The sequence below is a fragment of the Gouania willdenowi genome, chromosome 11 (genome assembly GCF_900634775.1).
Source record: "Gouania willdenowi chromosome 11, fGouWil2.1, whole genome shotgun sequence".
Lineage (NCBI taxonomy): Eukaryota > Metazoa > Chordata > Actinopteri > Blenniiformes > Gobiesocidae > Gouania > Gouania willdenowi.
Genome location: NC_041054.1, coordinates 20,721,947 through 20,747,770, shown reverse-complemented (window position 1 = coordinate 20,747,770; position 25,824 = coordinate 20,721,947). Strand labels below are relative to the sequence as shown.

The 25,824-nt window shown below is 40.3% G+C and overlaps 1 protein-coding gene across 1 annotated transcript; it reads right to left on the bottom strand.

The window, feature by feature from the left end:
* Positions 1-10,094: 10,094 nt before the first annotated feature.
* Positions 10,095-14,586, bottom strand: irx1b (iroquois homeobox 1b). The gene is made up of 5 exons (XM_028461044.1): positions 14,158-14,586; positions 13,249-13,491; positions 11,909-12,653; positions 11,739-11,799; positions 10,095-10,436 (listed from the first exon to the last, which is right to left on the bottom strand). Exons 1-5 carry the CDS (start codon positions 14,392-14,394, stop codon positions 10,388-10,390), a joined length of 1,335 nt encoding a protein of 444 aa, XP_028316845.1. The 5' UTR covers positions 14,395-14,586; the 3' UTR covers positions 10,095-10,387.
* Positions 14,587-25,824: the final 11,238 nt, after the last annotated feature.

Below are 25,824 nucleotides of genomic sequence, written 5' to 3'. Positions count from 1 at the left end.
TTAAAACGTACTTATAACTTATAAGTATGTTTTTAAAGAAGTAAAGTACATTTCCAAATCAGTAATTTTACTTGTACCTATAAGTTATAAGTACAAGTAAAACTACTGATTTGGAAATATACTCAAAAAAGTACAAGTACCCATAAAAGCAACTCAATTACTATAGCGTGAGTACTTGTAATCCATAATTCTCACCTCTGCATATAACCAGGTTTTTGTTGTAAATGACCATTGGTCATCTACTGTATGTGAATAGATGTCTATATAACATGGATTTTGTTTATGAACATAACAAAATCCATGTTTTGTATATATCTTAATCACTAATCATTTCACATAATGTTTCACTATAGTGCTTCAAGAATTACAGAAAAATATGGTTATACATTTAGGGACATTATAGGACATTATAGTCCGTTGGATTTAATGAAAATGATAATGATCAATGATATGAATAATTATAACTGTGAGGAAGGTCAGTAGTTGTTATAATTTAATGCACAATGCACATTTAAAAAATTCTATATAATTCAAGAGTTGTTACTTGTGGTTTGAATATAGAAATCATAAGGATTATGATAGTGTAATCAGTTTTGATTAGATAACTCAGGCAAGCACAAGACATAATTCTAGGGTTAGTGAATATATACATTTATCTATTAGGGTTTGGTTGTATGTGCTGTGATGACAAATGTGAGACATTTTTGCGAGACACTTTTTTTTTAATTTAATAAGTTTGATTCAAAAATACTTTAAATAAACATATTTCAGTTTTTATTAAGAAATATCCACAAAGAAGAAAGTAATCTGTAAATATGTTACCCTGCTGAAATATTTTCAAGAGCTCAAGCGCCATCCTCTGGTGGTTTAGTGAACAACAACCTTATTTCTGTGTTTGCGTGTGTGTGTGTGTGTGTGTGTGTGTGTGTGCGTGTGCGTGTGTGTGTGTGTGTGTGTGTGTTGCCTGAGGCTCCAACAGGCTCAGTTTGCACGTGTTATTGACCAGGGTGCAGAGGTCACCCACTATTTAATGACCAACCCAATCAGACACAGTGGGTCTGCTTGTCTGCATATGCTGTGGAGCGTATTTTGGATTTGGTGTTGCATGTCTTCGGACCTCCCAGGATTTCTCTGACCTCCTGCATTGGAAACTCAAACTGAATTTACATTCATTGTTTCAGTCATTCTCAAACACCCCCTTTTCTTTTATTTCTGAATCCAACCCCCATTTGTACGACGACAACATTTTTGCTTATGAACCTAGAGCACATTGATGGAATGAACGAGTGATAGCACACATTTTAAAGAATCTCATTTTGTAAATAAGTAGAATCAAACAGTATTTAATGCAGTGGTTCCCAAAGTATAGAAAATATTTTAAAAAAGATTTTTTTTTTTTATTTTAAAAAAAGAAAGAAAAAAAAAAAGGAAAAAAAGAAGAAGAATTAAAAAAATTCCAAAATCTATTTAAATTTTTCCAAATTTTCAAGTGATCCCACATGTGGTCCTGACCCCAAGGTCGAAAAATACTCATTTAGTGGCACCTGAATAGATTTATCCCTACAGTTTTTATCACTTCCGGTCACTTTATTTGTTAATTTTCCACTCTCTCTCTCTCTCTCTCTCTCTCTCTCTCTCTCTCTCTCTCTCTCTCTCTCTCTCTCTCTCTCTCGCTCTCTCTCTCTCAAGTACCCCCTTCGTGCCATCTCGTACCCCCATTTGAGAAACACTGGTTTCGGTTACTCATGACTTTTTTTTGAGTAAATTCCTAAATCAGTAATTTTACTTTATTATGTATTTAAGTATGTTTTAAGATAAGTAAAGTAATTCATTACATTTCTACACCCAATACAATACTGCTACTGATTCAGTTGTTATTTTTTGTTTTAAAATGATAAACGGACATTGTGAAACGACAAAAAAAAAAAAAAAAAAAAAAATGAAAAAAAAATGAAATAACCAGACAACAATCATATACATCACATTGTAGTGGACCAATCAGATTAAACGTAACGCACAGCGCCAAAGCAGCATTGAATGCTGGTGTTTTTATATGTACTATAAGGAAGCGTAGCAAAATTATAATCAGAAATATACGTGGGGGGTTAAAAGAAATTAGTAACTTTTACTTTGAGTACTATTTAATTAAGCTACTTTTCACTTGTACTTGAGTATTTTATGCATAACTTACTTGTACTTGTACATGAGTACATTTTCAATTAAGTAACAGTACTTCTACTTGAGTAGGATATGTATAACGGTACTCTTTACACCTCTGACCCATGGATTTGTTTTTCACCATTATCATAGGAAAAATCTGATTTATATGAATATGAAAGAGACATTAACTGTTGAATATTCAATCTTCACTGATCATCAGTAAACACTTGATTGTGTCTAATCTACAGCCCTGCAGCTCCCTGGAGCTTGTCACATGTCTACCATGATGGATCACAGGCAATCAAATGTTGCCTCACAGATATTCATCCACACCAAAAGCTCCAAAACGCATGTTCGACGGTTGACAAAGACGACGTGTGTGATAGCAGACGAATAAGTGCTTCTTTTCAAGAGCGATGATGCTCCCTGGAGAGGAGCTGAGCGATGATTTCCTCCCATTGCCCCTGTGGGAACAAGGCTGCTGCTTTTCTGTGTCCACTCCAATCACATCACTGGAGGAGAGGTGGGTAAGCATCTGTGACAGTGGGAAACCAGACCTCTGCTCCCCCCAATGTGTGTGTGTGTGTTCCAGATAAACAGTTGGCAGGTTTCCCCTTTCCTTGTGCACAACAACACATGCACACACACACATCTGAGATGGAGACAGGCTGGATGGGGTTAATGCACTCTTTAAAGCTCTATTACCCTAAATGACTTGGGTAAATGAATGAGGACTCCTATTAATCTTTGCATGTGTGTGTGTGTGTGTGTGTGTGTGTGTGTGTGTAATTACACTCTGAATACATGTGGCCCATGAGTCATCTCTGATTACCCACAAAGTGAAAGACAGCAGAGGTTTTTTCTTCACTTTACACTTGTATGTTTTAAATAGAGGTGAAAGTAATGGATTACAAGTACTGACGTTACTGTAATTGACTACGTATGCTTGCAGTAATTTGACTTGTACTTAAGAATGTTTTAAAACAAGTCAAGGATTTCCACACCCAATCGTTACTAAGTAGGTTAGTATTTGTTGTTTTAAAATGATTAACAGACATTGTGAAACTACAAAAAATGAATGGGACCAAAACAGCATTGAATTATTTTCTTAGTTTTAGAGTTCATAAATGTAGCGATGCTTAGAGCCTGAGAATGTTTTTAGGCTGCAGAAGGCATCCGCACTATTGTTATCACTATACTTTATTGTGAGGATGCTTTCATACTGGGATTTTAACAAATTCTACTGTGGAAACTGGACTTCTAACTGGTTTTACTGGTTATTGCTAGGTTATTGCTCTAATGCTAATGCTAATGCTAATGCTAATGCTAATGCTAATGCTAATGCTAATGCTTGCACTAAACTAATGCTAATGCTAACACTAATGTGAGGCTAACGCTAGGCTGCTAATGCTAGGCAAATGCTAAGGCTAGGCTAATGCTAATGCTAAGCTAATGCAGAGCGACGCGGGCCAGCACATGCATCCTCACTTGCATTTTTTTTCAGGAAATGCAAATATTCTAGTTTTGAATTGAATTCATTGATGATATTCTATTTTTAAAAGAATTGTTGATTGATTCCCTTTATCTGATATGGACATCACAATGATATTGGTAACCCAGATGTACTGTTTGCATGTGCTAATTTAAAACATCTGTCCACGGGAGGCTTTTTCAAAGGTTAAAAGTAACATAAATAATAAGAAAGTAAGGAGGAAATATGCACTGCACAAAACATTACACAAAGAAAAGTAATATTCTTAGTTAAATGCAGTCATACAGTATGTTCATTTTGACAAACCTTTTATTTTATGAATTAAGTTCCAATTGTGCAATATTTCATCTCTTCCTTTCTAGTTTCTACATGAGATGTTTACCGTACGCAAGGGAACCGTGGTAAGATTTATTACCAAAAATAAACATGGGGGGTGAAAGTAACTATAGTAACTGTTACTTTGAGTACTATTCAAATAAGCTACTTTTTACTTGTACTTGAGTATTTTATGTACGACTCACTTTTACTTGTACTTGAGTACAATTTGATTCAAGTAACAGTACTTCTACTTGAGTAGGGTATATCAGTAAGGACAGAACGACAATGATAGCATCTTTGGACTAAAGCCTTATGGACACCATGCACAATATAAATGTATATGTGTAATTTTGATGTTTTCTATGCTCAAGTGCTACACATTTAGCTTTATTTTGAATTATAAAATATAACCCCACTTTAAATCTGGTGGAGTTTTACTTTTCTTATTATTTAATTTAATACAATCAATGTGATGTATATGATACACTTAAAGGTAAAAGAAGGGAACATTGGTTAATGTTAACAACCAATATGCTGATGATAGAATGATGATTAAACCACCTATTTTTCAAATTTCTTTTAAAATGTTTCCAAAAACTGACTTTTTGTCAATAAATCATTAAATTGCAGTTGCGTTGAGAAGAAACGTTCACCGTTATTTGGCGTTTATAGCGTCACAGACTTTTCTCAAACCAAGGTCCGTTAAAGAAAACGTGCAGGTTCACACTCGCCTTCAAGTGGAGCAGGTTCTCCGCCCTGATACGGCTCTTCAGTGTATTTTTGTGAGCTGTGAACAAAAACACAGCGAGGCCCACGTCTCTCTCAGCAGTATACGGAGCTAAGATGCTACGCTATAACAAACCAGGGGATAAACATTGTTTCAAAATGGATGAAAGGAGTCAATGATGCGATCCCTCCTCCTGTCCTAATCGGCTTCTTCCCTCAGATTAATTTTTCTGAATGGAAAGAAAACGAAAGCGACCTTGTCCCTCCCTCCCCTTGATAATGTTTGTGCTGTATATTAAATTTGTCCCAGCTAAAAGGCTCGGACAATGTTTGCTATTTGTCGACTGGCAGCTGCAGCCTGACAATATGGGCCCGAGCAAAGCAAGCAGCGCTCAGTAAACTCAGTATTGTGCCTCTTTGTTGAATTACCCATGAGTTGTGATACTTTGCTTTTGTGTAAACGCTTAATTCCACTAATCCCTGCAGAGGAACAGTGAATAGCGTAAATTCCCTATGATATCTCATCTCGGCTAAACATTTGCTCACTTACGTATACATTGCGTACAGAAAATTATTCTTTTGACAACATTTCAACAGATTTAACCTGCAGTGGCCCCCGCTCTGACATAATGACACGTATTAGCTTCCTCGTATTTGGAAAACACATTTCCATTACAAATTACAGCTGGACAATGACAACACAAGGCGATCAAATGGGCGTGTTCGGATTTAGAAATCCATTCAAAAAAATTCAAAAAAAATTATTAACTTGCATGTTCATTATTTCTTACCACCAATGAATCAGGCCTTTTCTTCTCAAGACCCCTCGAGGTCAAGCTCTGCAAAGCCTATTTGGCAATCAAACGCGGCCCCTCCCTCGCCCCCAACACACGTACACCTCTCTACCCTTCTCTCTCTCTGTATCATCACCCCTTTTTCTTTCTCCTCCCCAGCTCTTGTCTCTTTCAACCAGGCTGGCCCTCTCGGTGGGGACCATAGAGCCCTAACTTGTCTACATTTACCCCCTGTGTTGATTGACCAATGGGGCTGTCCAGCAGTGGGTCGGGTCCCTCTTTTAGTACTCCGCCATTATACTCCCCGAGTCAGATCATGCTCTCTGTTTTCACGACCTGTGACCCCGGACCATGGCAACAGTGGCAGGAATGTCAGGAGTGATTGGCAGGATAAAGAGTGCACTCACAAGCGGATTTCAGACACTTTGAGGGGCTAAACAATGGTGGATTTGGACTTGATTGGATCACAGATGAGCTGACGACTGTCAAAAGACCACCACGTCTTTACATAAGCCTGATTATCTCTGCGTGGTGGAGGAGCTAGAGGTAAGTGAGATCATCCCTATACACAGAATGTGTGGAAAAAAAAAAAGAGATGGATACACACACACACACACAGGGACTGGGTCCTTTAACACGTCTATTGAGACAACTATGGGGCCCTTTGCACATGTAGCCATGTGGGGGGACGACAACAACTGCCCAGTCCGTGACCATCCCATCGAGACGACATAGGATAGAGAGCAAGAGAACACGGTGAAAGCGTGATGTTAGTAGAAAAGAGCAGTGGGACAGGCAAATCACAGACAAATCCCTTCCATAATCTGCCTCTTTAATAGGGATTAGGACTCACCAAAGGGCCTATATCAGAAAACCAAAGCTCCAATGAAGACTGTTTTCACACAGAGAAAATAAGGGCCTTGTGAATCTGCGACAGTCAGATGTTTCCTTTGCTTCTGCTGTTTTTTTTTTGTTTTGTTTTTTCTCCCATAAAGTTTTGGTGCAACAAACAGAAAGCTGGAAACTTTACTCTCAAGAAGTTTGTGCAGCACTAGCCAGAAAGCACACGTCACAGTTTTTATCATCAGTTTTCTCCCACCCTGCACTCTCTTCACAACAAGGAAACATGCTTTGATGTCATCTTCAGCTCCATCCGGCTACGCATGCTGATTTCCAACTTTGAAAGAATAGCATATTGTTCGGGGATGCACTTGGAAGACGAGTATAGTGCGGCCTGGCTGGGACAAAATGTTGACAAAGAGAAGTGTGTGGGAGAGGAAGAGTGGTGGGTTTTTCTCCACGGTGGTGCTGATGGCAGTCTGTCAGCACTGGCACACAAAGTGAAAATGGCCTCAAGTGTCTGGCTCGCTTCCATCACTTCAATGACGGCGCGCTTTGCATCTTCTCCCACTCCCATTTGCTCTTTTTAGACAATATTTTGCTCCTCCATTCTCTTAATTTCCTGCTTTTCCTGTTGCTGATACTCAGACAAAATCATCAAATGACTTTCAGGCGGTTTGACTTTACACCTCACCAGGGGTAGACTGGCCAACTGGCATACCGGGCATCGTCCTCGTGGGCCTTCATCCCAAAATGGACCAGTCCGGTCCACTACGTTTTGATTTTTTGACAGGTGAGTGGAGGCAGACATGGTAACAAGTGGCCAAAAATGATCCAAAAGTGGGAAAAACATGGCAAGAAAAGAGTGAAAAGTGACTCAAATCAGTCAAGAGTTGCCAAAAAGGGCCAAGTAAAGAGGAACCAGGTGGTATGTAATGGCAAAGGGTAGCTTAAATTGACAAAATGTGGAAAACGTAAAAAGTAGCTTATTTGGATGAAAATGGGCCAAAAAGGACAAAAAATGGGGAAAAGTGTCAAAAAGAACTTGCAATTATTGACAAAAAATAGATAAAAAGGGATATTTATTGGCAAAAGGAAGGTAAAGTCTGAAAAAATGCAGAACTTTTTGAAAAGGGACAAAAATTTGAAAAAAGGAAGTTGCAAAATGGCCAAAGGAAAAAGGTAAAAAGGGGTTAAAAAGTTTCCCCCTTTTAAGGTTTTCAGGGTGAATAAGAATTTAAATTAAGACATAAAGAGCATCATGTTGAGCATCACTATAGTGACGGCTTCTATGTGGTGTCCTTTGATAATGTAGATAATGTAGTCTGGATAGAAAATGCCGGGGATGGATTTTTCCCAGTCCACCCTTGCACATCACTTTAGAAGAGTTAGCTTCCTGCAGCTTACCTGTCAACTGCTTATAGAGAATGAATCATACTCTGAATCGAAAATGTTCAGTCTTTTCAAACTAAACTAAAATCTAAATTTTTCATTTTATTAATGAGATCTTTCCATCACTAAATCAACATTTTGGACCAAAAAAAAACTCCTGTTATTGTGTTCCACCATGGTTTTCTCTAAATATATATTGGTAAATTGAACATATTATAACATACTATTTTATCTTTAAAACCAAGATCTTTACCTATAATCACATCTGAAATGTTCTACTAACCCACAAACAATCTATCTGCATTAGAATATGAGCGAATATGATGAAGAATCACACGTCTGACTCATGTGAGTGTAATTTTTACCTAAATTCAGTTTTTGGAAATTATTGTAGCTACCATTCATCCTTCATATAGGGTAAATATGTAACATGTGAAGGGATTTTTAAACAATTTCTATTGTGTGTGAATAAATTCAAAATACATTCTACATGTAAAATACTCAAATTACCATAAAAAAAACCAAATGAAAACAAAACATTCATCCTTCATAAGGTAAATACACAACCTGTGGGAATTTTGCGATTTTAAACAGTTTATATTTATGTTAATTTAAGTTTAAAAAAAAATAATGTGTGAATGAACTATGAAACATAGCCTACATTTTACATGTAATAAACTGAAATTACAAAAAACAAACAAAAAAAAAAAAAAAAAAAAATCCAAATTGAAACAAGTGATCCAATTAAAAAAAAAAAAAAGAACATCAAAGGCAGCACTTTGTTTTGATGTGCATTGGAGCAGTTTCATTGCCTATATATATATTTTAGACTTAGTGAGATTTGCAGTAGTTGTAATCTGTCGCACCAACCTTGTTTGTTTGTTTTTTTATTATTCATTTCTGTACATTCTGGTTTCTTCTTGTATATTCTCTATATGTTATTTCAACCCTATGTGCTGCTGGAATTGTAATTTCCCTGACGGAGTCTTCCCATGGGATTAATGAAGTCTATCTCATCTAATCTAATCTAATTTACCTGAGAAAGTTCATTCTATAGCTCTTCCCTGTTTGCGATGCTCGTGGCTCAATGTCTGCTCTATTCTTCCTGAGAGTTAGATGGCAGCATTGAGCCACATCTGCAGGTCTGTAACCCTAGTTATTCTTAGTTGATTTTACTCCAAAGTGCTTCATCTAGTAATAATCATTTTTAATGTAAATGCAGTTTTCAGTGGGAGTGGAGAATCTATTGTTCACCTTTGAAATCAAATATTGCTTTTTGTCCCAGTGATGATTAGAGCTTCGTATCATGGCCAATTTCCTGAATTGATTCGATTTCGATTAATAAGGTTTTGAATCGATTGAACATGAGTCGATTCAAATGTTACTTGGATATTAATAAGATGGTTCCAACCTTCTGACCTCAGTTGGGGTGGCTTACCCAGCGGAGCTTCATCCACAATGTTTGCACTGAATTGAATGCATTCTACCAGACAGTGCCAGACTTCTGGGGTTAGGGTTAAAAAATATTGATTTCAGAACCTGTGAAATCGATTCAAGATCGATTAAATCTTTTTTTTTTTTTGTTGTGCATATTAGTCTTTGTTAATCACCTCAGTTATAATAACTTTTAGGCATCATTTTTAGCTTTTTCATGTTTGCACTTTGGTTAAGGCTTTTAAACTTTTCCTTATCCATAAACATGAGGCCATCTGAGCTCCTATAGGTACCCCAGGTTGTATTCCAAACAAGTACAGGGCCACAGCTTTATGATAGACTATGTATAAGCAGCCCTCCCCAAGGCCCCCCCACGTCCTTTCTGTCTTCCTCTCTAAACCTCTTCCTCCTCAGGTCTGTGAACATCGAGGATGTCTCTAAATGACACACACAGACCACCGCCAACAGCCCCGCCCTCACCCCATCCACCACCCCCTGAGATGCTTGCCCCCATACTGGCTGTTGGCCTTTGCTGCCGTCTGATCCATATTTCAGAGGCGGCCGTGGTGGCACCGAGGGGGTATAATCCAACTATAAAGCAAAGCGGACCGAGCTAAAGGCACAGACGCAGGTTCACAAGGTCCTGGAAATCTTCAATTTCAAATTCTGCAGCGTTTGCAGACACTTCCAAAGAGGCGGGCCAAGGTTTGGAGTTTTGGCCAAAGTGCAGAAATCACTGAGTAGGAGATTTCCAATGAGAAAGCTGACAGTGCAGAGTTGAACTTCCAAGAAAAAAGGCTTCATAATACGTTCTTTAAAATCACTAACTCGTATTGGTCTAATAAATTATTAATATCATGAAAAAAAAATCTAATAACATTTAGTATTCATGTTTTTTGCACGATTTCGATTAAAAGAAAGCAAAGAGTTTTCAATAATAAATGACTATATTTACATTTATTTAGCTCCAAAAAATATAATCTTTAAAGACAAATTCATATCCTGTATTTACATTTATCAAGGTTTCCATTCAAAGCAAATAGGAAAACAATGTAAGACATAAAAGAGAGGTACAAGCAAATCTGGGACAAAAAACATCCATCTGTTCTGCACGGAGAGGCTAAACAGCAACACTATGAAGGGTCTCCAAAAAAGGGAAAATCTTTGTTAAAATGCTCTCAGTTAAATATTTTTGTTTCTTTTCTTTATGTTTTTTTTGTTGTTCTCCTCCTCATAACGTTGTCGTCAGAGCTCGCTGCGATGCTGTTCCGTGGTGAGATCTAGGGATGGAGAAGAAAAATAGGACATGAAGTCAGTGTGTAGAAAAAAAAGTCACATGTAAATAAATTGAACTGCATGGGACGGGCAACACTATCACAGCAGGGGCCACAAAAATGTGACTGTATCTGATCCGAGGGCCACATTATCAACATTTATGCCAACATTTAGAATAATGACCAATCAGAGCATTAATACAGGGGGGAAGGGTTTTGTCTTTTATTTGTCTATGTCTGTGGTTTCATTGTTTTGTCAGTTTTTTGTCATTGTGTGTGTTTTTGTTGTAATTTGAGGTATTTTTCTGTCATTTTCTGCATTTATGTTGTGCATTTTTGGGGTCACTTTCTGTATTTTTGTTGTTGTTTTCTGTATTTTCCTGTAATTTTGTTGACAGTTTGTGTCTTTGGAGCTATTCTGTAATATGTTTGTGTGTGTGTGTGTGTGTGTGTGTGTGTGTGTGTCTGTGTGTGTGTGTGTGTGTGTTGTCGTAGTCATTTTTTCATTTTAAGTTGTCTGTTTTTGTTGGTATTTTGTGCTTTATGAGTCATTTTGTGTATTTCAGGATTTTTTTTGTGTACTTTGTGCATTTTGCTATCGTTTTGGGGGTAATTTTGTGTATTATGCTGGCCTTTATATTCCTTCGAAATTCTTGAAATACAATTTTTGGGGATTTGTTTTAGAGGCCCGTACAAAATTAGACCACATTTTACGTTATAGTGTCACCTTGTTCTACGCTTTTTAGCGTTACGTGTCGGCATTGGCAATTCTTAAAATCTATTAGTCATATTTTCCTTTCTTTAAACTGTGGATTGTGCACATTTTAAAACAATCACATTTTATTCTATTTAATTCAATGTTTTTATTTGATAGCTAAATCCAATTTAGGCCCATTAAAAAATCCGCTCCGGTAAATTGTTTAAGGTCTTTTCACGCTCCACCTCCTTCATGATTTGGCTCCCAGTGCTTTCTTTGACATACATCAGCTTCATTCACTGAGGGTGGGCGTGAATAAACCTCAGCAGATTATTCAAATCTCAGAGGTGGCGGTGGTTGGGGTAAATTTGGGGGGGAGGGGGTGTAGGTTGGAGAAGAGGTGGGAGGAGTGGAGGTGGGCGAGGGGCATAATGCTGCCTGACGAGGCGTTAAAGTGGAGACTCAATCACATGATTTATGAGCTGAGGCTTGCCTCTGGGCCCAGTCAGGTGGAACTCTGTTTACCTCTGTGCTTTTCAGCTTCATTTAGCTGCAGGAGAGGCTGATAGTGTCACAGTGGCAAATTGATTTCAGATGCAAAGAGGTTATACCTGTCAGTGATGATCTGAAACGGGGACTTCAGGGGATCCGACCTGTGGTCCCGGTCGTCATCTAAAAATACGGTCAGGTGGAAGAAAAAAAAAAAAAAAAAAAAAGGTTGATGGTTAGGAACAAACTTCATCGATCGATAAGAACTTGGATCAGTCCAAAAACTCCTCACCCTCTCTTTTGGGGCTGAAGCTCCCTGTGGACTCCACGTCGCTGTCGTCATCTGTCCCAGACGTCCCTGCTCCTGCTCCAGCCGCTGCGGGTCGTGCGTCATGACGCGCAGCCGGAACCGCGCTGTGCAGCGGCATGTGAGCCGCTGACGCTCCTCCGAGCAGCGACCTCATGTTCAAAAGTGAGTTGGCGTTCAGAAAAGCAGCGTTGGCCCAGTTGTGCAGTTTCCCAATCTGGCACGTGTATATTCCATGAGCCGGGAGTAAGGCCGGGTGGCCCGTGGACACCAAAGCCGCGGAGTGCGCATGGACCGCGGGGGGAGATTTGTGACAGCTGTCTGGGGCTGTAGCAGTCTCTGCAAGGGACCAGATTTTAGGTTTGCTTTGCACTGGTCTCTGACACTCCTGTCTACTGGGAGAATGGTCCGCTGGTTTGTTACTGAGAGAAGCTCCGTGCGTCCTGCTGCTCTCCGAGGCCTGCGGCTCCCTGGCCGACAGGCCCGCCTCTCCCTCGGCCTTCCCGGGGCTCGGATGCTCCCCTGCCCGCTGCTCCTCGGGTCTTTCGATATCGACAGTTTCCAGATCGATTTCCTCCTCTTCGTCGTCGTCGTCGCTGCCGTGTTTTTCGGGTTCGTCCTCGTTGTCGCTGCTGAAGATGCGGCCGTCCCGGTCCTCTGCGCTGCGGCCCCAGGTCACCTTGTTCTCCTTCTTTAGGCGCCTCCGGGCGTTGGCAAACCAGGTGGACACCTGTAAAAACAAAAAAAAACAAAACAGAAAAACACACACATTAGAAATACTATATGAACTTTGGTTTTTAATTTAAAAAATAAAAATAAAAATAAAAAAATCAAATCGATGGAAATTACTTTTAAAAATGTGTCAGAAATCCTCTTAACTTTGATTTTTCACACAATTTAAGGTCTTTCAAAGCTTCAGATCTGACCATTTTTTTTACAGCTAAAATACTGGAAATCAATAATAATTATGTACAATGCATTACATTGAGTTTCACATATTTATTGATAAATCCAAGGCAATCTAATTGATCACAAATAGTATATATTTATATTGTAGAGTTTATTAACAGGAATTGTTGCTACATTTGTTGGGATTTGATTGTAATTCGTGCCCTGCTCATAATTTATTTATGTATGTCTTAAATTAAAAATCACCTATATTGTAAAATGTGTTTGATTGTGTGTAATATTTTATATTAAAACGGATTTTTATTATCATCATTTAGAATACAACACATGTGCAACACTTATGGTGTAAGTCCATATGAGGCCTCTGATAATTGAAATCCTCTGTTTAGTGGCACATGCTCCATCCCATCACCCACCTGTGTGAGTGTCATCCTGGTGATGATGGCCAGCATGATCTTCTCTCCTTTGGTTGGGTAAGGGTTCTTCTGGTGCTCCTGCAGCCAGGCCTTCAGAGTACTGGTGGTCTCCCTGGTGGCCGTTTTGGCCCTCGACGGGTCCCCGTACGGGTACTGGCCGTAAGGGTAGAAGCCCTGTGAGGTGTGGACAGGCAGGGATGTGGAGTGGGAGCCTGGGCTGTCCTTCAGCTCATACTGGGAGCCCTGGTAAGGAGGAGGAGGAGGAGGATGATGGTGGAGAAAAATGTGATGGCAACTTGTTGAATGATTATGTCATTTTAAAAATACAAAGATAGGTTTTTATATTCAGATAGGGGATTTGGTGCAGGATCAAAGTTTACACACATTTTTTGTTGGTTGTATATGCAGTAAAGAAAATGAGTGAAAATTCTTTTTTTTTTTCCCCTTTAAAAACATATGAAAACGAAAATTTGACATCTTTAAAAAAAAAAAAAAATCTTCAATACAGTTATGTTTAAACAAATTATATCGGAGTTATTGAGTTCTTATAAATTATGTATTTGGTGGAAAAGTTAATAATTAGCAATAGGCCTAATTGTTTTCGTCACATATTCACATCACTTTACAGTGAAGGAAACGTTCAGCCACAGATTTACATTTTCTTATCCGGATAAACGGATATTATCTTGTAATTGCAATTGTAGAATATTCACCCTTATTCTTTCATTGTTTTGCACCTCTGTTGTTGTTGTTTGTATATCTATTTTTTTCAGTCTGACTCGTGCGTGATCTTTTTAACTTGTACAAATGACAATAAACTCTATTCTATTCCAAACAGGTAATAAAACAGGTGGAAAAGTTGTAAAAACTTTTATTATCTAAAATTAAACTAAGAGGATCCACTCTCACCATCTGAGAGATGAGGGCCAGGTCTGAGGCTCCGCTGTAGGGCAGGAAGGCGCTGTAGCCGTGCGCCGCCCACGGGCTTCCGTACATCCCCAGCACGGAGCCCACTGCCGCCGCGGCGGCGGACGAGCTCACGCCGCCCTCGGTGCTTCCTTCTCGGGCAGAGGCGGGCCGCTCGCTCCCGTACACTTCATGGGAGGCGCTGAGGAACTGCGGGTACCCCAGTTGAGGGAAAGACATGTCCGAGTAAAAACCTCTCCCACAAAGTCTGACAGCGGCACTGAGGCGGACGCCAACAAGTTAAAGAATCCCCAGAAGAAGAAGAAGAAATGATGAAGGCAAGGCAAGGCAAGGCTGGCCCAGCCTCTCTCCACTTGTGCTCCTCTTCCTCACTTTGGCACCTCGTGCGCTGAGTGATGCGCGCTCGCACACAGAAGCTCGTGGATGTGGCGCTGACTGAGTGATTGGCATCTACTTAAACACCAGGCTCCTCCTATGCCCGGGGCAGGCGATTAGTGCATTGGTTAGCACACAGGTCTGTGTGTGTGTGTGTGTGTGTGTGTGTGTGTGTGTGTGTGTGTGTGTGTGTGTGTGTGTGTGTGTGTGTGTGTGTGTGTGTGTGTGTGTGTGTCTGTGTGCGCCTTTTTTTTTTTTTTTTTTTGCTGTCACTATGACGCAATTTACCAAAATAAGAGAAAACCACATATTTTTTTTAGAAGATTTGAAACATAAAACTAGGGCTGGGCATTATGAACCCAAATTCATGTATTTTTTTTTCCTCAATACGATGATACAAGATATAAATCTCAATCATTTTAGTTCAAATAAAGTCTAACTGGAAAGACAATTCTGGGTTCAATTTGGTGATGCCACACAGGGTCATTTATTCACAAGCAGCTGCACAATTTGTGCCACTTTAGGCTTTTTCTCCAATAAGGGACAGCACGTGTGAGTGAGTCTCGTAGTGTGGCTTGTTTAGGGGAAGGTCTGGGTTAGGACGCACTCAGAAATCTAACTGTGCATTTAATGCTGTTCTTAAAAGTAGTTCAATTCAACTTTATTTGTACAGCGCAAATTAAAACAAAGTCATCTCAATGTGCTTGTCAAAATAGTAGTGAAAACAGAGTATTTTAATCCAAAATAAACTATATATATATATATATATATATATATATATCTTGTAATTTTCTATATCGCCACTTGCTATATCTTGAATCTTGTATAATAGTTAAATAAATAGCTAAATAAATAATAGCTATATAAACGTGAAAAATAACAAAAAGCAAAATTGAAAATTAAATACAAATTAATAAATATAAGTGAAAAAAATACAAAAGTTAAAAAAATTAAAAAAAATATTGTCCAAAATTTGAATATAGATTGATAAATAAAAAAAGAAAATCCAATTATATAATTGTGCGCCTCTATATATAATTGTGTTCATTTACTGATTTATTTTATACATTCAAAATACATAGACTTTTGTTTTCATTTCTAATTTTGGCAGGTTTGATCCTCCATATGTTACAGTTAATTTGGACTGCTGCGAACTGAACCTGTGTCCAGGTTCTATAATTGTACATAAGCATAAAAGATATAGAAAACAATATTGTCCTCCTTGTTGTTGGCACTAATTGTGTATATGTTTGGGGGTAATATCCATCCTGTGTGCTTCCAGGACACTTAAGGCCAACAGCTGCTGCTGCAAGGCATCAATCCCTCAACATCATCTGCCAAGAATGTTCTCCATCATCCCTGGAAGAAGTCAGAGGAGTATTCCCCTTTTTCCAGAGCAGAAGGTAATGACAGAAATCGAAGGAGATAAGAGATGGCCGAGATAAGGAGGTATACATGTGATCTGCGGAGAGGGCTAAGGTGACAGATGTGTCCTTCTAGAAGAACACGCTAAAGGGTTCCCATTTCACCTGCAAACAGTTACACTTTGATGAAGCGACGATGCAAATTCAAGGATCGAAACCTTAAATGATGAGGTGTTGAGATTTGATGTGTCTAAACTGCTGCTCTCAGTCTGAACTCACACGCCTCCTGTCACACACTGGCGCACACACTTTGGCGCTGCTAATGAGGTTGAGCCCCCTGCTCCCCTTGTTGCGGCCCTGTGGCCCTCCTGGGTTCCCTCTGAGGTTAGCTTGTGTAATTACTCCATCCACCATAAATACAGATTCATCATTTCACACTCAGAGCCCCTGATGAGCTCGGCTGAGCTTGGAGAGAGAGAGAGACATAGAAGAGGGGAGGGATGGAGGAAGAGGAGGAAGAGGGGGGGGGGGCTCTAATGATTTAATTACAGTGCTTAAAGCCCACTCTAGCTAAGTGTTGGTCCTCTCTGTCTGTTCTCCCTCCCGTTCATCTCCCCTCCTCGACGCTGGCACCTAAAGGGCTTTACTCATGAATCTCAAAGCTGTTTTTCTAAACACATATTATGACGAGCCACACCATCAGCACCACCACCACCACCACCACCACCACGGCTACTGCTGCTGCTGCTTCTTCTTCTGCTGCTGCTGCTGCTGCATGTGTGTGAGAGAAACATAGAGAGAGAGAGAGAGAGGGAGAGGATGCTTAATCTCCATGGCATTTTAAATGGCATTCATGGAGAGCGGCTTCTATCCTCATTGCCAAGGTAAATGGAGCCAAGGGACTCTCCATTTCAGCTCGATAAAAGAGCAATGTTAAAGACCATCACTATCCCCCCCTCCACCACCCCACTGCCCTCTCTCTCTCTCTCTGTATATTCCCTCTCTCACTTCTCCCTCCCTCTGCCTCATTTCTCACTTAAAATTAATGTTTTTCTCATGACAGGGGAGGGAAACTAGACATATCCACCATCTAATAGGATAATATAGCCCCATTCACCACCACCACCACCTCCGTCCTCCCCCCCACTCTCTCTCCCTCCCTCAATGCCTTTGTAGCTGCCTGATTTCCATAGTGTCTCTGTGGAGAGGCAGTTAATGAATTCCTCTGAGCTGGAGAAAAGGGGGAGAATGGTTTGGCGGTTTAGAGAGAGAAAGAGGCAGGGATAGGGGGAGGAAGGCTTTGAGCTATGCCATTCAACTTCACAGCCTCAGCCTTCTTGTGCATTCACTGGGTTGCGTTTGTGTGTGCTGCACGCGCACGTGCACGCATGCATGTGTGTATGTGTGTGTGTGTGTGTGTGTGTGTCTTTTAACATGAACCTGCTAAGACTACCAAATATTTAGACTGGCCTCAGACCTCTTTTTTATGGCGACGGTGGATTGAAGGATCTCAGGAGGCAGCTTGACTCTATTTGAATCCCATTCCCTGCTATTAGCTCAGCCGAGACAAAGGAATAACTTACCACAGGAAACATTTGAATAAAGTCTCACAATCCACTCACACTGGCCAATTTCCTCCTGGGTAATTTGTAGAGAGGTAACTGAAAGTGCCCCAAACACCTTAAAACAAAATGAATCGTTTTTTGGTTCACGAACAAACACTTTGACGAAGGCAGAAACAGTGATGCAATTCTTATTACATTTTTGCATGTTCATTTATGGCAACGGAAAGAACTCAGGTCTGTTTATACTCTCTATATCCTGATTAAGGATCAAGACAAGACTCATCTGTACAATATTTAATAATGACGTGCTGCAATGTCAACACATATTTTTTATCTGGATTAAGATTATCTAAACTGTTGAAGTTTGCTGTCGTGAATTTCAATTGCAAGAGAGAATTAGTCAGGTTACTTTTTTTTAATGTCCTTGTAGAGGAAAACTGGCTTGTTTGTGAGAGACAGTGCTCACCACTTTTGCCCCAAGTCATAGACAAGTGCTGTGACCAAATTTGTGACCCAATACAAGAGGTGGTTCTGGTGGCTGAAGTCTGCCTTTACTCCTCTGAAGCCACCAGAGCTGCCACACACACCCTAGCCACCATTTTTTGTTTTGTCACAGATTTTGTCACGACACCTGTCTACGGCTTGAGGCGTCAATGGCGGCCGCGGTCTTTCAAGAACGAGCTGGTTAAACCTTCAGCTTGGAGCTTGCAATTAAAAATCACTACAGCTTCCCTTTAGTCATGCGGTAAGATATTGATTGCTTTGGAACCAGTGGGCGTGCACTGTAGCTGTTCCCATTCAACGTTCGTGAAGCTAAAATACGACTCTTGAAGGGGCTTCCATCTTGCAAATTTGACGTCATTTGGAGCCAGAGTCTGCGCTATGGGGTCCGGCGGCAGGAGCCCTTGTAACATGCCCCCCGCCCATTTAGCGTACTGCCCTGATGACTTACTCAAGGCCAGCTACGCCAAGAACATAAGTATCTTTCCCGCCTGGAAATTCTACCAACAGCTTGTTCAGATCATAGAGGTTAGTACAAAACCACAATATATTTCAACTCAAATATCTAATTAAATGGTGTCTCAGCTTTCCTTCACGACGTAACTGCTATTCACAAAGAGAGCTACGCAAGATCTGCGGCTGTCAATCATCGTCACATATGACGTAAAATCCAGTTTTTCAACCTCAAATAACTTCACAGAAAAATGAGCACTTGAACACAATGTAGGGTGATATTAACTAATGATCACAGCAGAGTTGAGGTTTGAAAAAAAATGATGTGACGAGTATTTTAACTTTACAGTTTGACCCACATCCCATCCGTTATCATTGAGGAGGCGGGGTTTATGACCTATACTGCAGCCAGTCAGCAGGGGAGCTCTAAAAATAAAAGCTTCACTCTCCCGGGAGCTTGTGCCGTTCATTGTTTTTACAGTCTATGTTTGGAACGCACATAATCGATCAAGCAGAGATCTTTTGAGATTTTGTCATTGAGGTCTTATGTCCTGCTTCATTTTAAATGTGGCTTTACTTCAACATGCCTGGTGTTATATCAACAAACAAATAATGTATGTGGTTGTTGAATATAACCTTTCTTATTGCCATAATATGAGACAAGAGTTCAAGGTATCTAATTTATGTAGTTTATCGCATAGACAGTTGAACATTGATACATAAAGATCACCTTCAACCTCAAACTAGGTATTGTTATCAATCATTTAACATAGAAATTAGTTATCACACAGGAAAATCTCCACACGTGCATTTCTAGAGTTGCAAGAAGAAAGTTAAGATTAATAAAATAATTCTTACAATTAAAGGGTACCTACGTATAGTGAGCTTTAATTGCAAGCTCATCAAAAGATCCTATATAATAGTTTTCCCTCTCTGAATCACTATAATATCCTCTGCGTTTCTTCCGACGAGACGTCCAGTCTCTTTCCTGTTTAGTCCTGCTGCACAGAGCCATCAGCAGCTGATCCTGAGTGGAAATAATGTAGCAGAATGTAGGGTTAGGCTACATTATTTAGGCTTTTCCTGCAAAGTACCGTGATATTCCGTTCATATAGGTCGCTATAAGCAGCTGTCGGAGGCAGAACTATGTAGTACCGACCGTCACCCCTGGTGGGATGACCAAACTGGCACAGCCACTGAACATCTCTGTGGACCGAACGTTCAAAAACGAGCTTCGGAAGTTGTAGCTTTACTCTTAAGGCGGGCATACATAATTTTTGGCCCATTTCAAGTCGATTTTTGACTCGTGCGTCTATTTTTGGGATCGGGCCAAGTCTTGGCTAAATCGTGTCGTGCATTGTGTGGTATACATGGGGTCACGAGAAGCGATTAACACCTCAAGACCAGCTCCCGATCAGAAATCGTATGGTTGCAAGAAAATCAAACGTGTTTGAAATCCTGGTCGCCCTTTGTGACGGTATTGTACTGTTGAAGCAGTGCCACGGACTGGCTTACCTCAAATTCTTACACTACGCATGCGCCAACACCATAGGACTGCTGTAAAAATGTACTGTCCATGTCTGTCCAGTAGGGCCGGGACAACGCGTTGATGTAATCGATAACATAATGGAAAATACGTCGATGCAAAATACGATGCGTCGTAAGAACCAAAACAAAGATGGCGCAGCCGGAGAATAACTAACGCGTGTGGCTCCTCCGAGTTTAAAAAGTGCAAAGCAGTGAAGACACGCACTCGTTTGTCGAAGGTAGCTGCTCCCCGTAACATTCGTCCTTTTTCCCGGGTGTGACCGGACGACAGCGCGTCGACGGGATAAGGAGGTGACAGCGGCAGCAGCAGCACGCGCGCACGCACACACACACGCACGCACGCGCACGCACGCATGCGCGCACACACACACACACACACACACACACACACACACACACACACACACACACACACACAGACACACTATTCTTAAAGTAAAAAGAAAGTTTATTTTTTTGTTGGAAAAGTACTTTCTGTATTAGCATTTGGAATTTTGAGTTTAAGAAAACTGTGAGTGGCAGAGTGTATTACTTGAAGTTGTTGTCATTTTCATGTGAATGAAGAATTAAAAGATGAACTTTTTTTCCAGTAAGCTAGGCCTGTGTGTTTTCAACATAAATCTTAAATTCTGTTGGTTGAGGAAGGACTCCATGACAGGTTGCCGGCTCCCACTGCCTTTTTATTTGTTATTGAATGCTACGTCTGACTCTGACTGCATTATTTTGCTTTTATGTTCTTACTGAACTTTATTTTGGAATTTTGAGTTGAAGAGCAATAAACATATTGCATTGTTAAGGAATTCATGTTTTTTTTTCTCCTCATTTTAGATATGTAAATCAACATGTATAAATTACTTTTAGTCAAATAATGGGGAGATAATCGAATCGAGTCGAACTGGAAAAATGAATCGTTAGATTAATCGATGCATCGAAAAAATGATTGCTAGAATAATAATTTATCCTAGCCCTACTGCCCAGCCAGTTCCTTTTCTTTTTCTTTTTTTTTAAGCTCTTTTTGCTGAGATTTGCGAGTGTTTCTCCACTTCCGGGTTCTTCTTCTTCTTCTTCTTCTTCTTCTTCTGATTTATACGTTGCATTTCCAGAAACATGACCCGGACGTGTCGCGTATGGGCGTACAACTGTCGTGTCAGACAGTCTGTCCGTATAAAGTGAGAACATGAATCGTGAGCTGTGCACATTTGGACATTGAGTTGCACAATTTGAGCTGGAGCTGAGTACAACGATTGAAAAGATCGCACACTGTGTCCCAGCCTTTACAGGACGGATGAGTTGTGCCACGTATGCAGGACGGTGTCCGAGTGGAGGAAAATTGCGCGGGAGCGAGTGACTGCAAAAGTCACACATCTGTTATATATTTGTTTTCATTCTCTATGCCTAAAATAAGGTGTTTGCTTAAACAGAAATATCAGTAATGAATTTCAGTTTGTGGACTGTGGGCTCGTCTGGATTTACGTACCTCATGAAGGGGGTAAATAAAAGATATAGTAATGTTTAGAATGTAAGATTTTTCAGTCAGTTTGTAATAGTAAGAAATAATAAACGACATACAGTGGTGCACTCAGTAATAACACCTCCAGACATGTCAAACGTACCTCCAACAACACACCATTGTGTTTTCTGAATGGATAAACAACAACGACATTGCTAAACACTGTCCCATTGTGCCCATTAGTTGTATTTTAAAGACAATAATGTTCAGAAAAGGTGTTTTTTGACTGAATGTACACTAAAAGGAAATATTTAAAACACTATTGATGTTGTACACATGACTAGTACAGGTACCATTTAATTGTAGCTTTGATATGAAGCGTTAAAGTGAATGTGTGTGTGAGTTATAATTTTCTGTCTCTGTGTTATCCCTGTGGTGGGCTGGGACCCGTCCAGGGAGGACCCTGCTTTGAGACTCCAGTCTGCTGATATAAGCTCCACCACACTGTGACCAAAAGATAATTTGTGGGTACAGAAGAAGTGCATGGATGAAAGTTTAGTGAGGAGATAAACCGGGATTCCATTTTAATTCTATCTTTTACAGTTTTTGAGACCAATGGTTTAGACACCCTGCATTTTCAGGATTGAGGAGTCGGATCTCACTGCACTGCAGCCACACTTTCACGTGATTTGTCAATTTTTACTACAATGTTGGCTTTTTGTTATTTGAGGAATACATCCACTTGCTCCTAGTGTCTGTTCTCACTTAGACGATACAATATACTTACTGTACACAATTAGACACAACCATAGAGCACAATGAGAAAGAAAAACAGCATCAAGTTCAGAGATGGGCAGCTTTAATCACAGCAGGGCCCAAAAAAATGTGATTGTCTGATCCGAGGGTACAGGAATAAACAATGTCTGAATGTGTGAATTTTTTATCAATTTTGTTCATTGTTTTGTCCATTTTTGTTGTTGTTTTGTGTATTTTACTTTTCCTTTTGCATGTTTTTGTTGTCATTATGTGTGTCCTGGAGTCATTTTTGTGTATTTTTCTATTGTTTTGTGTGTTTTTCTATTGTTTTGGTGTATTTTCCTTGTCATTTTGTGTATTTTTCTTGTCGTTTTGTGTATTTTTATATTGTTTTGCATGTTTTTCTATTGGTATGTGTGTTTTGCTATTGTTTTTGTGTATTTTTCTTGTCGTTTAGTGTATTTTTATATTGTTTAGTGTATTTTTGTAGTTGTCTTGTGGGTTCTTGCATTAATACTGTGTCTTCTAGTTGTCAGTTTGTGTATTTTCTATTGTTTTGTGCATTTTTCTATTGTTTTGTGTATTTGTGCAGTTGTCTTGTGGGTCCTTGCATTAATACTGTGACTTTTAATTGTCAGTTTACGTATATTTGGAGCGATTTTGTGCGTTTACTTTAGGGGCCACTCAAAATTAAGCCTGGTATATGGTTTTGCGTCAGGAGGTTGACCAACTGTAGTTCTGTGTCGATGGAATGCATCGCTATGCAATTAGCCACCAGGGGGTTGTGTGTGCGTGAGGTTACAGAGGAGCATTAAAAAGCCCATTGTTTATTATCTGGTCACAGAATTAAATGTTTTTATGTTTTTTAAGCATCTTAAAATGTAATTTATTTCTGGATTATTACTGACCTACACAATGTATGCATTGTTGGACACAAACGTGGACTTTATTATTTCACAGCATGTTGATCAATGTTTACTGTTAATGAAACAAACACACAGTAGGTACAGAGACGAGGCAGAATAGCAATAATAACGGTAAACGAACACCTTTTGTCTGTGATTGACTCCGTTTGGCGGTGCTTTACGTGCTGAAGCCATGAAAGGAAATTATAAAACTCTGGCACTTTCTGTCCGTCTCGATTCTCTTTTTGACTCAATCTACTGTAGAAACAACTCTCGTATCACTCCGACAAGAAGTTGAAGCATGGTGTTGTTGACTGGAAAAGGCAGTGACCGGGGCTGAGGTTTGGAGCTGACCAATCACAGCACTTACGCGCAGTCAGGATTTTTGGGAGGCGCACGTCAGGTTACAGCAAGGGGGTCTACAGTAAGTCTATGCAGAGCGCTACGTGCGGCTACGGCGTTGATTTGACGCGGAACCATATATCAGGCTTTAGTTTACTCCCAGTTACCCATGTCTGCTCTAGTTTTTTGCTTTCAGTCTATTGGAAAATAAATCCCAATGTGTCACAACAATTCATTATACTGTGTTGAATGAGATAGATCATGAAGATATCATACAGTGTTGATATGCAATGCAGCACGCAATTATGCCCACCCTGTCACATTACTTCATTTTAACCACATTAGCTGAATGGATGTTCTTTTTGATCAGCTCACAGCCTGTCAGAAGTTGCAGTGATGATTGGAAGGAAAGGAGAAAAGAAAAGCCTCTCACCTACTTGACAGCAAAGATAAGCAATGATAGATTCAAGCTGACCTGATGTTAAAACAGATGGATTCCCTGATGCATAACAGATTAGCCTCCCACCCTCAGGTGAGACACTCAGCTGGCCAGACAAATGATCTCCCGCACCCAATTCAAACGTGCCTTCATTTTAATAGCTGTGATGTTCAAAATACAAGGCGAGCGACATCCCGTCTTGATAGATTTGTAATACTTACTGTGAACGTAATACTCAGGCCATGACGATTTCTTGCCTGGAGATAAATTCTGCTGGTTGAACATTTTTGACCCAGAGGGGAAACACATGACAAAGAGCCTATTATTAGCAATTAACGGGCGAGCCAGTGTTTGTTTGTTAACAGCCCTGTTGGAATTCCAGTGGGGGCTCATTTACAGTTGGTGGGACTGATAACTTACCCTGACCCTCAGTGAGAGAGGTCGCAGGGAATCACTCAGTCACGATTGCCCTGAATTCAACTGAAACGTTTTTTTTAATTTGCCGACTGCGACCGAGAGTGGCAGTTAAATACAGTTCCATCATTCCCTGAGGAGAGAGTGATAGAAACAAGCGATGTTCAACAAGATTGCTGACTGAAAAGGAAAAAAAAGGTGAAAACCATCCTCCTCCTCTATACAGAAAGACTTAGCGGGGGGCTTTTCTCATGGCTGGGGATCTGATTGTTTTCTAAACGGATTATTAACTCTTTTGTTACAGTAGGGGTCACTTTAATGCTTCTTAGGGCCCATTAGCATTGCTTTAGTGAGCACACACACACAGACACACAGCCAGATTGCTGTGTTCTAGGATTTGGCGTTTCGTGTCTTTGTTGTTCACAGTGGGAGCGGAATGATACCGTTATAATGCTGTTAAAGACAATACCTCAACTCGAAAGAGGGAGCGTGAGGGAAAGGATGGGTGTGTGGTATGTGGGCTGTGATGAAAAGGTGCCCTTAGGAAGACCAGTAAGCTTAATGCAATAGTGCTGACTTCAATAGATACCTCAAAGGGAAGTGGCATTACACAGGCTCCTTTGCTGAAAATCCCTGACAAGTCCTTGAGTGAGGCGAAGATCAGCTGCTCCTTCTTCATTGGAGAAGTGAGAGATCAGCGAGATGGAGGAGGAAGACTGGCACCAAACGCCTTTAAATTATTGCTTAACTGTGGCTTTTTCTTAAATGCACTATTCAGTTCATTCAATGAGAGTCTATTGAAAGACCTGGCAACCCTTGGGAAAATCAAAGACTCCCAGTTCAGGTCAAAGCATCACAAGGCCACAGAGGTGTTTGCTCTTCAGCTCATATTGACCGTATGAATGTGATGCTGCTGCTGCTGGTGGTGGTGGGGTGGGGGGCCCCAGAGACCATCGGATCCAGGCTGGGAGCCTCCCCCGCTTTGAGCCGTCGTTCAGGGGAAGGATAAAGAGGGTATCCCTTACAAGCCTGACCTCCCATCACCCCTTCCTTCAGAGAGGGGGGTCAAAGGCCACATCAATTGGCTCCCCACGGCCCTCTGTCTGCAGTGGAGCCTAATCACCTATTAACTGTTCTCAAAGATGATGAAGGTCTAGGGTTGACTGTTATCCATTTGAATTTTAATTTTTGGCTTTTATGATTATTTATATAACCGCTAGTTCCGACCGAGTGATTTGATTGGACGACAGACATTCCAAGAGTGCTGATATAGAGCAACAACAGCACCGGAACTTCATACAGATCGTATCACTCCGCTGTACAGCTGATCTAAATACCGTTAATTTCCTTTACATCTTGAGCTACACACTGCAGTACACTGTCAATACGTTCACACTGCAGGTCTTAAAGCTGCAGTGTGTGAGTTTTTTTTAAAAATGTAATTTGGTCAAAAATCTATTTTCATCTTTGAGCATATTGTAATCCAAAGTGTTCTGAGTGGACAGTGAATCTCTTCTCCTTCTCCTGGCTCTGTAAA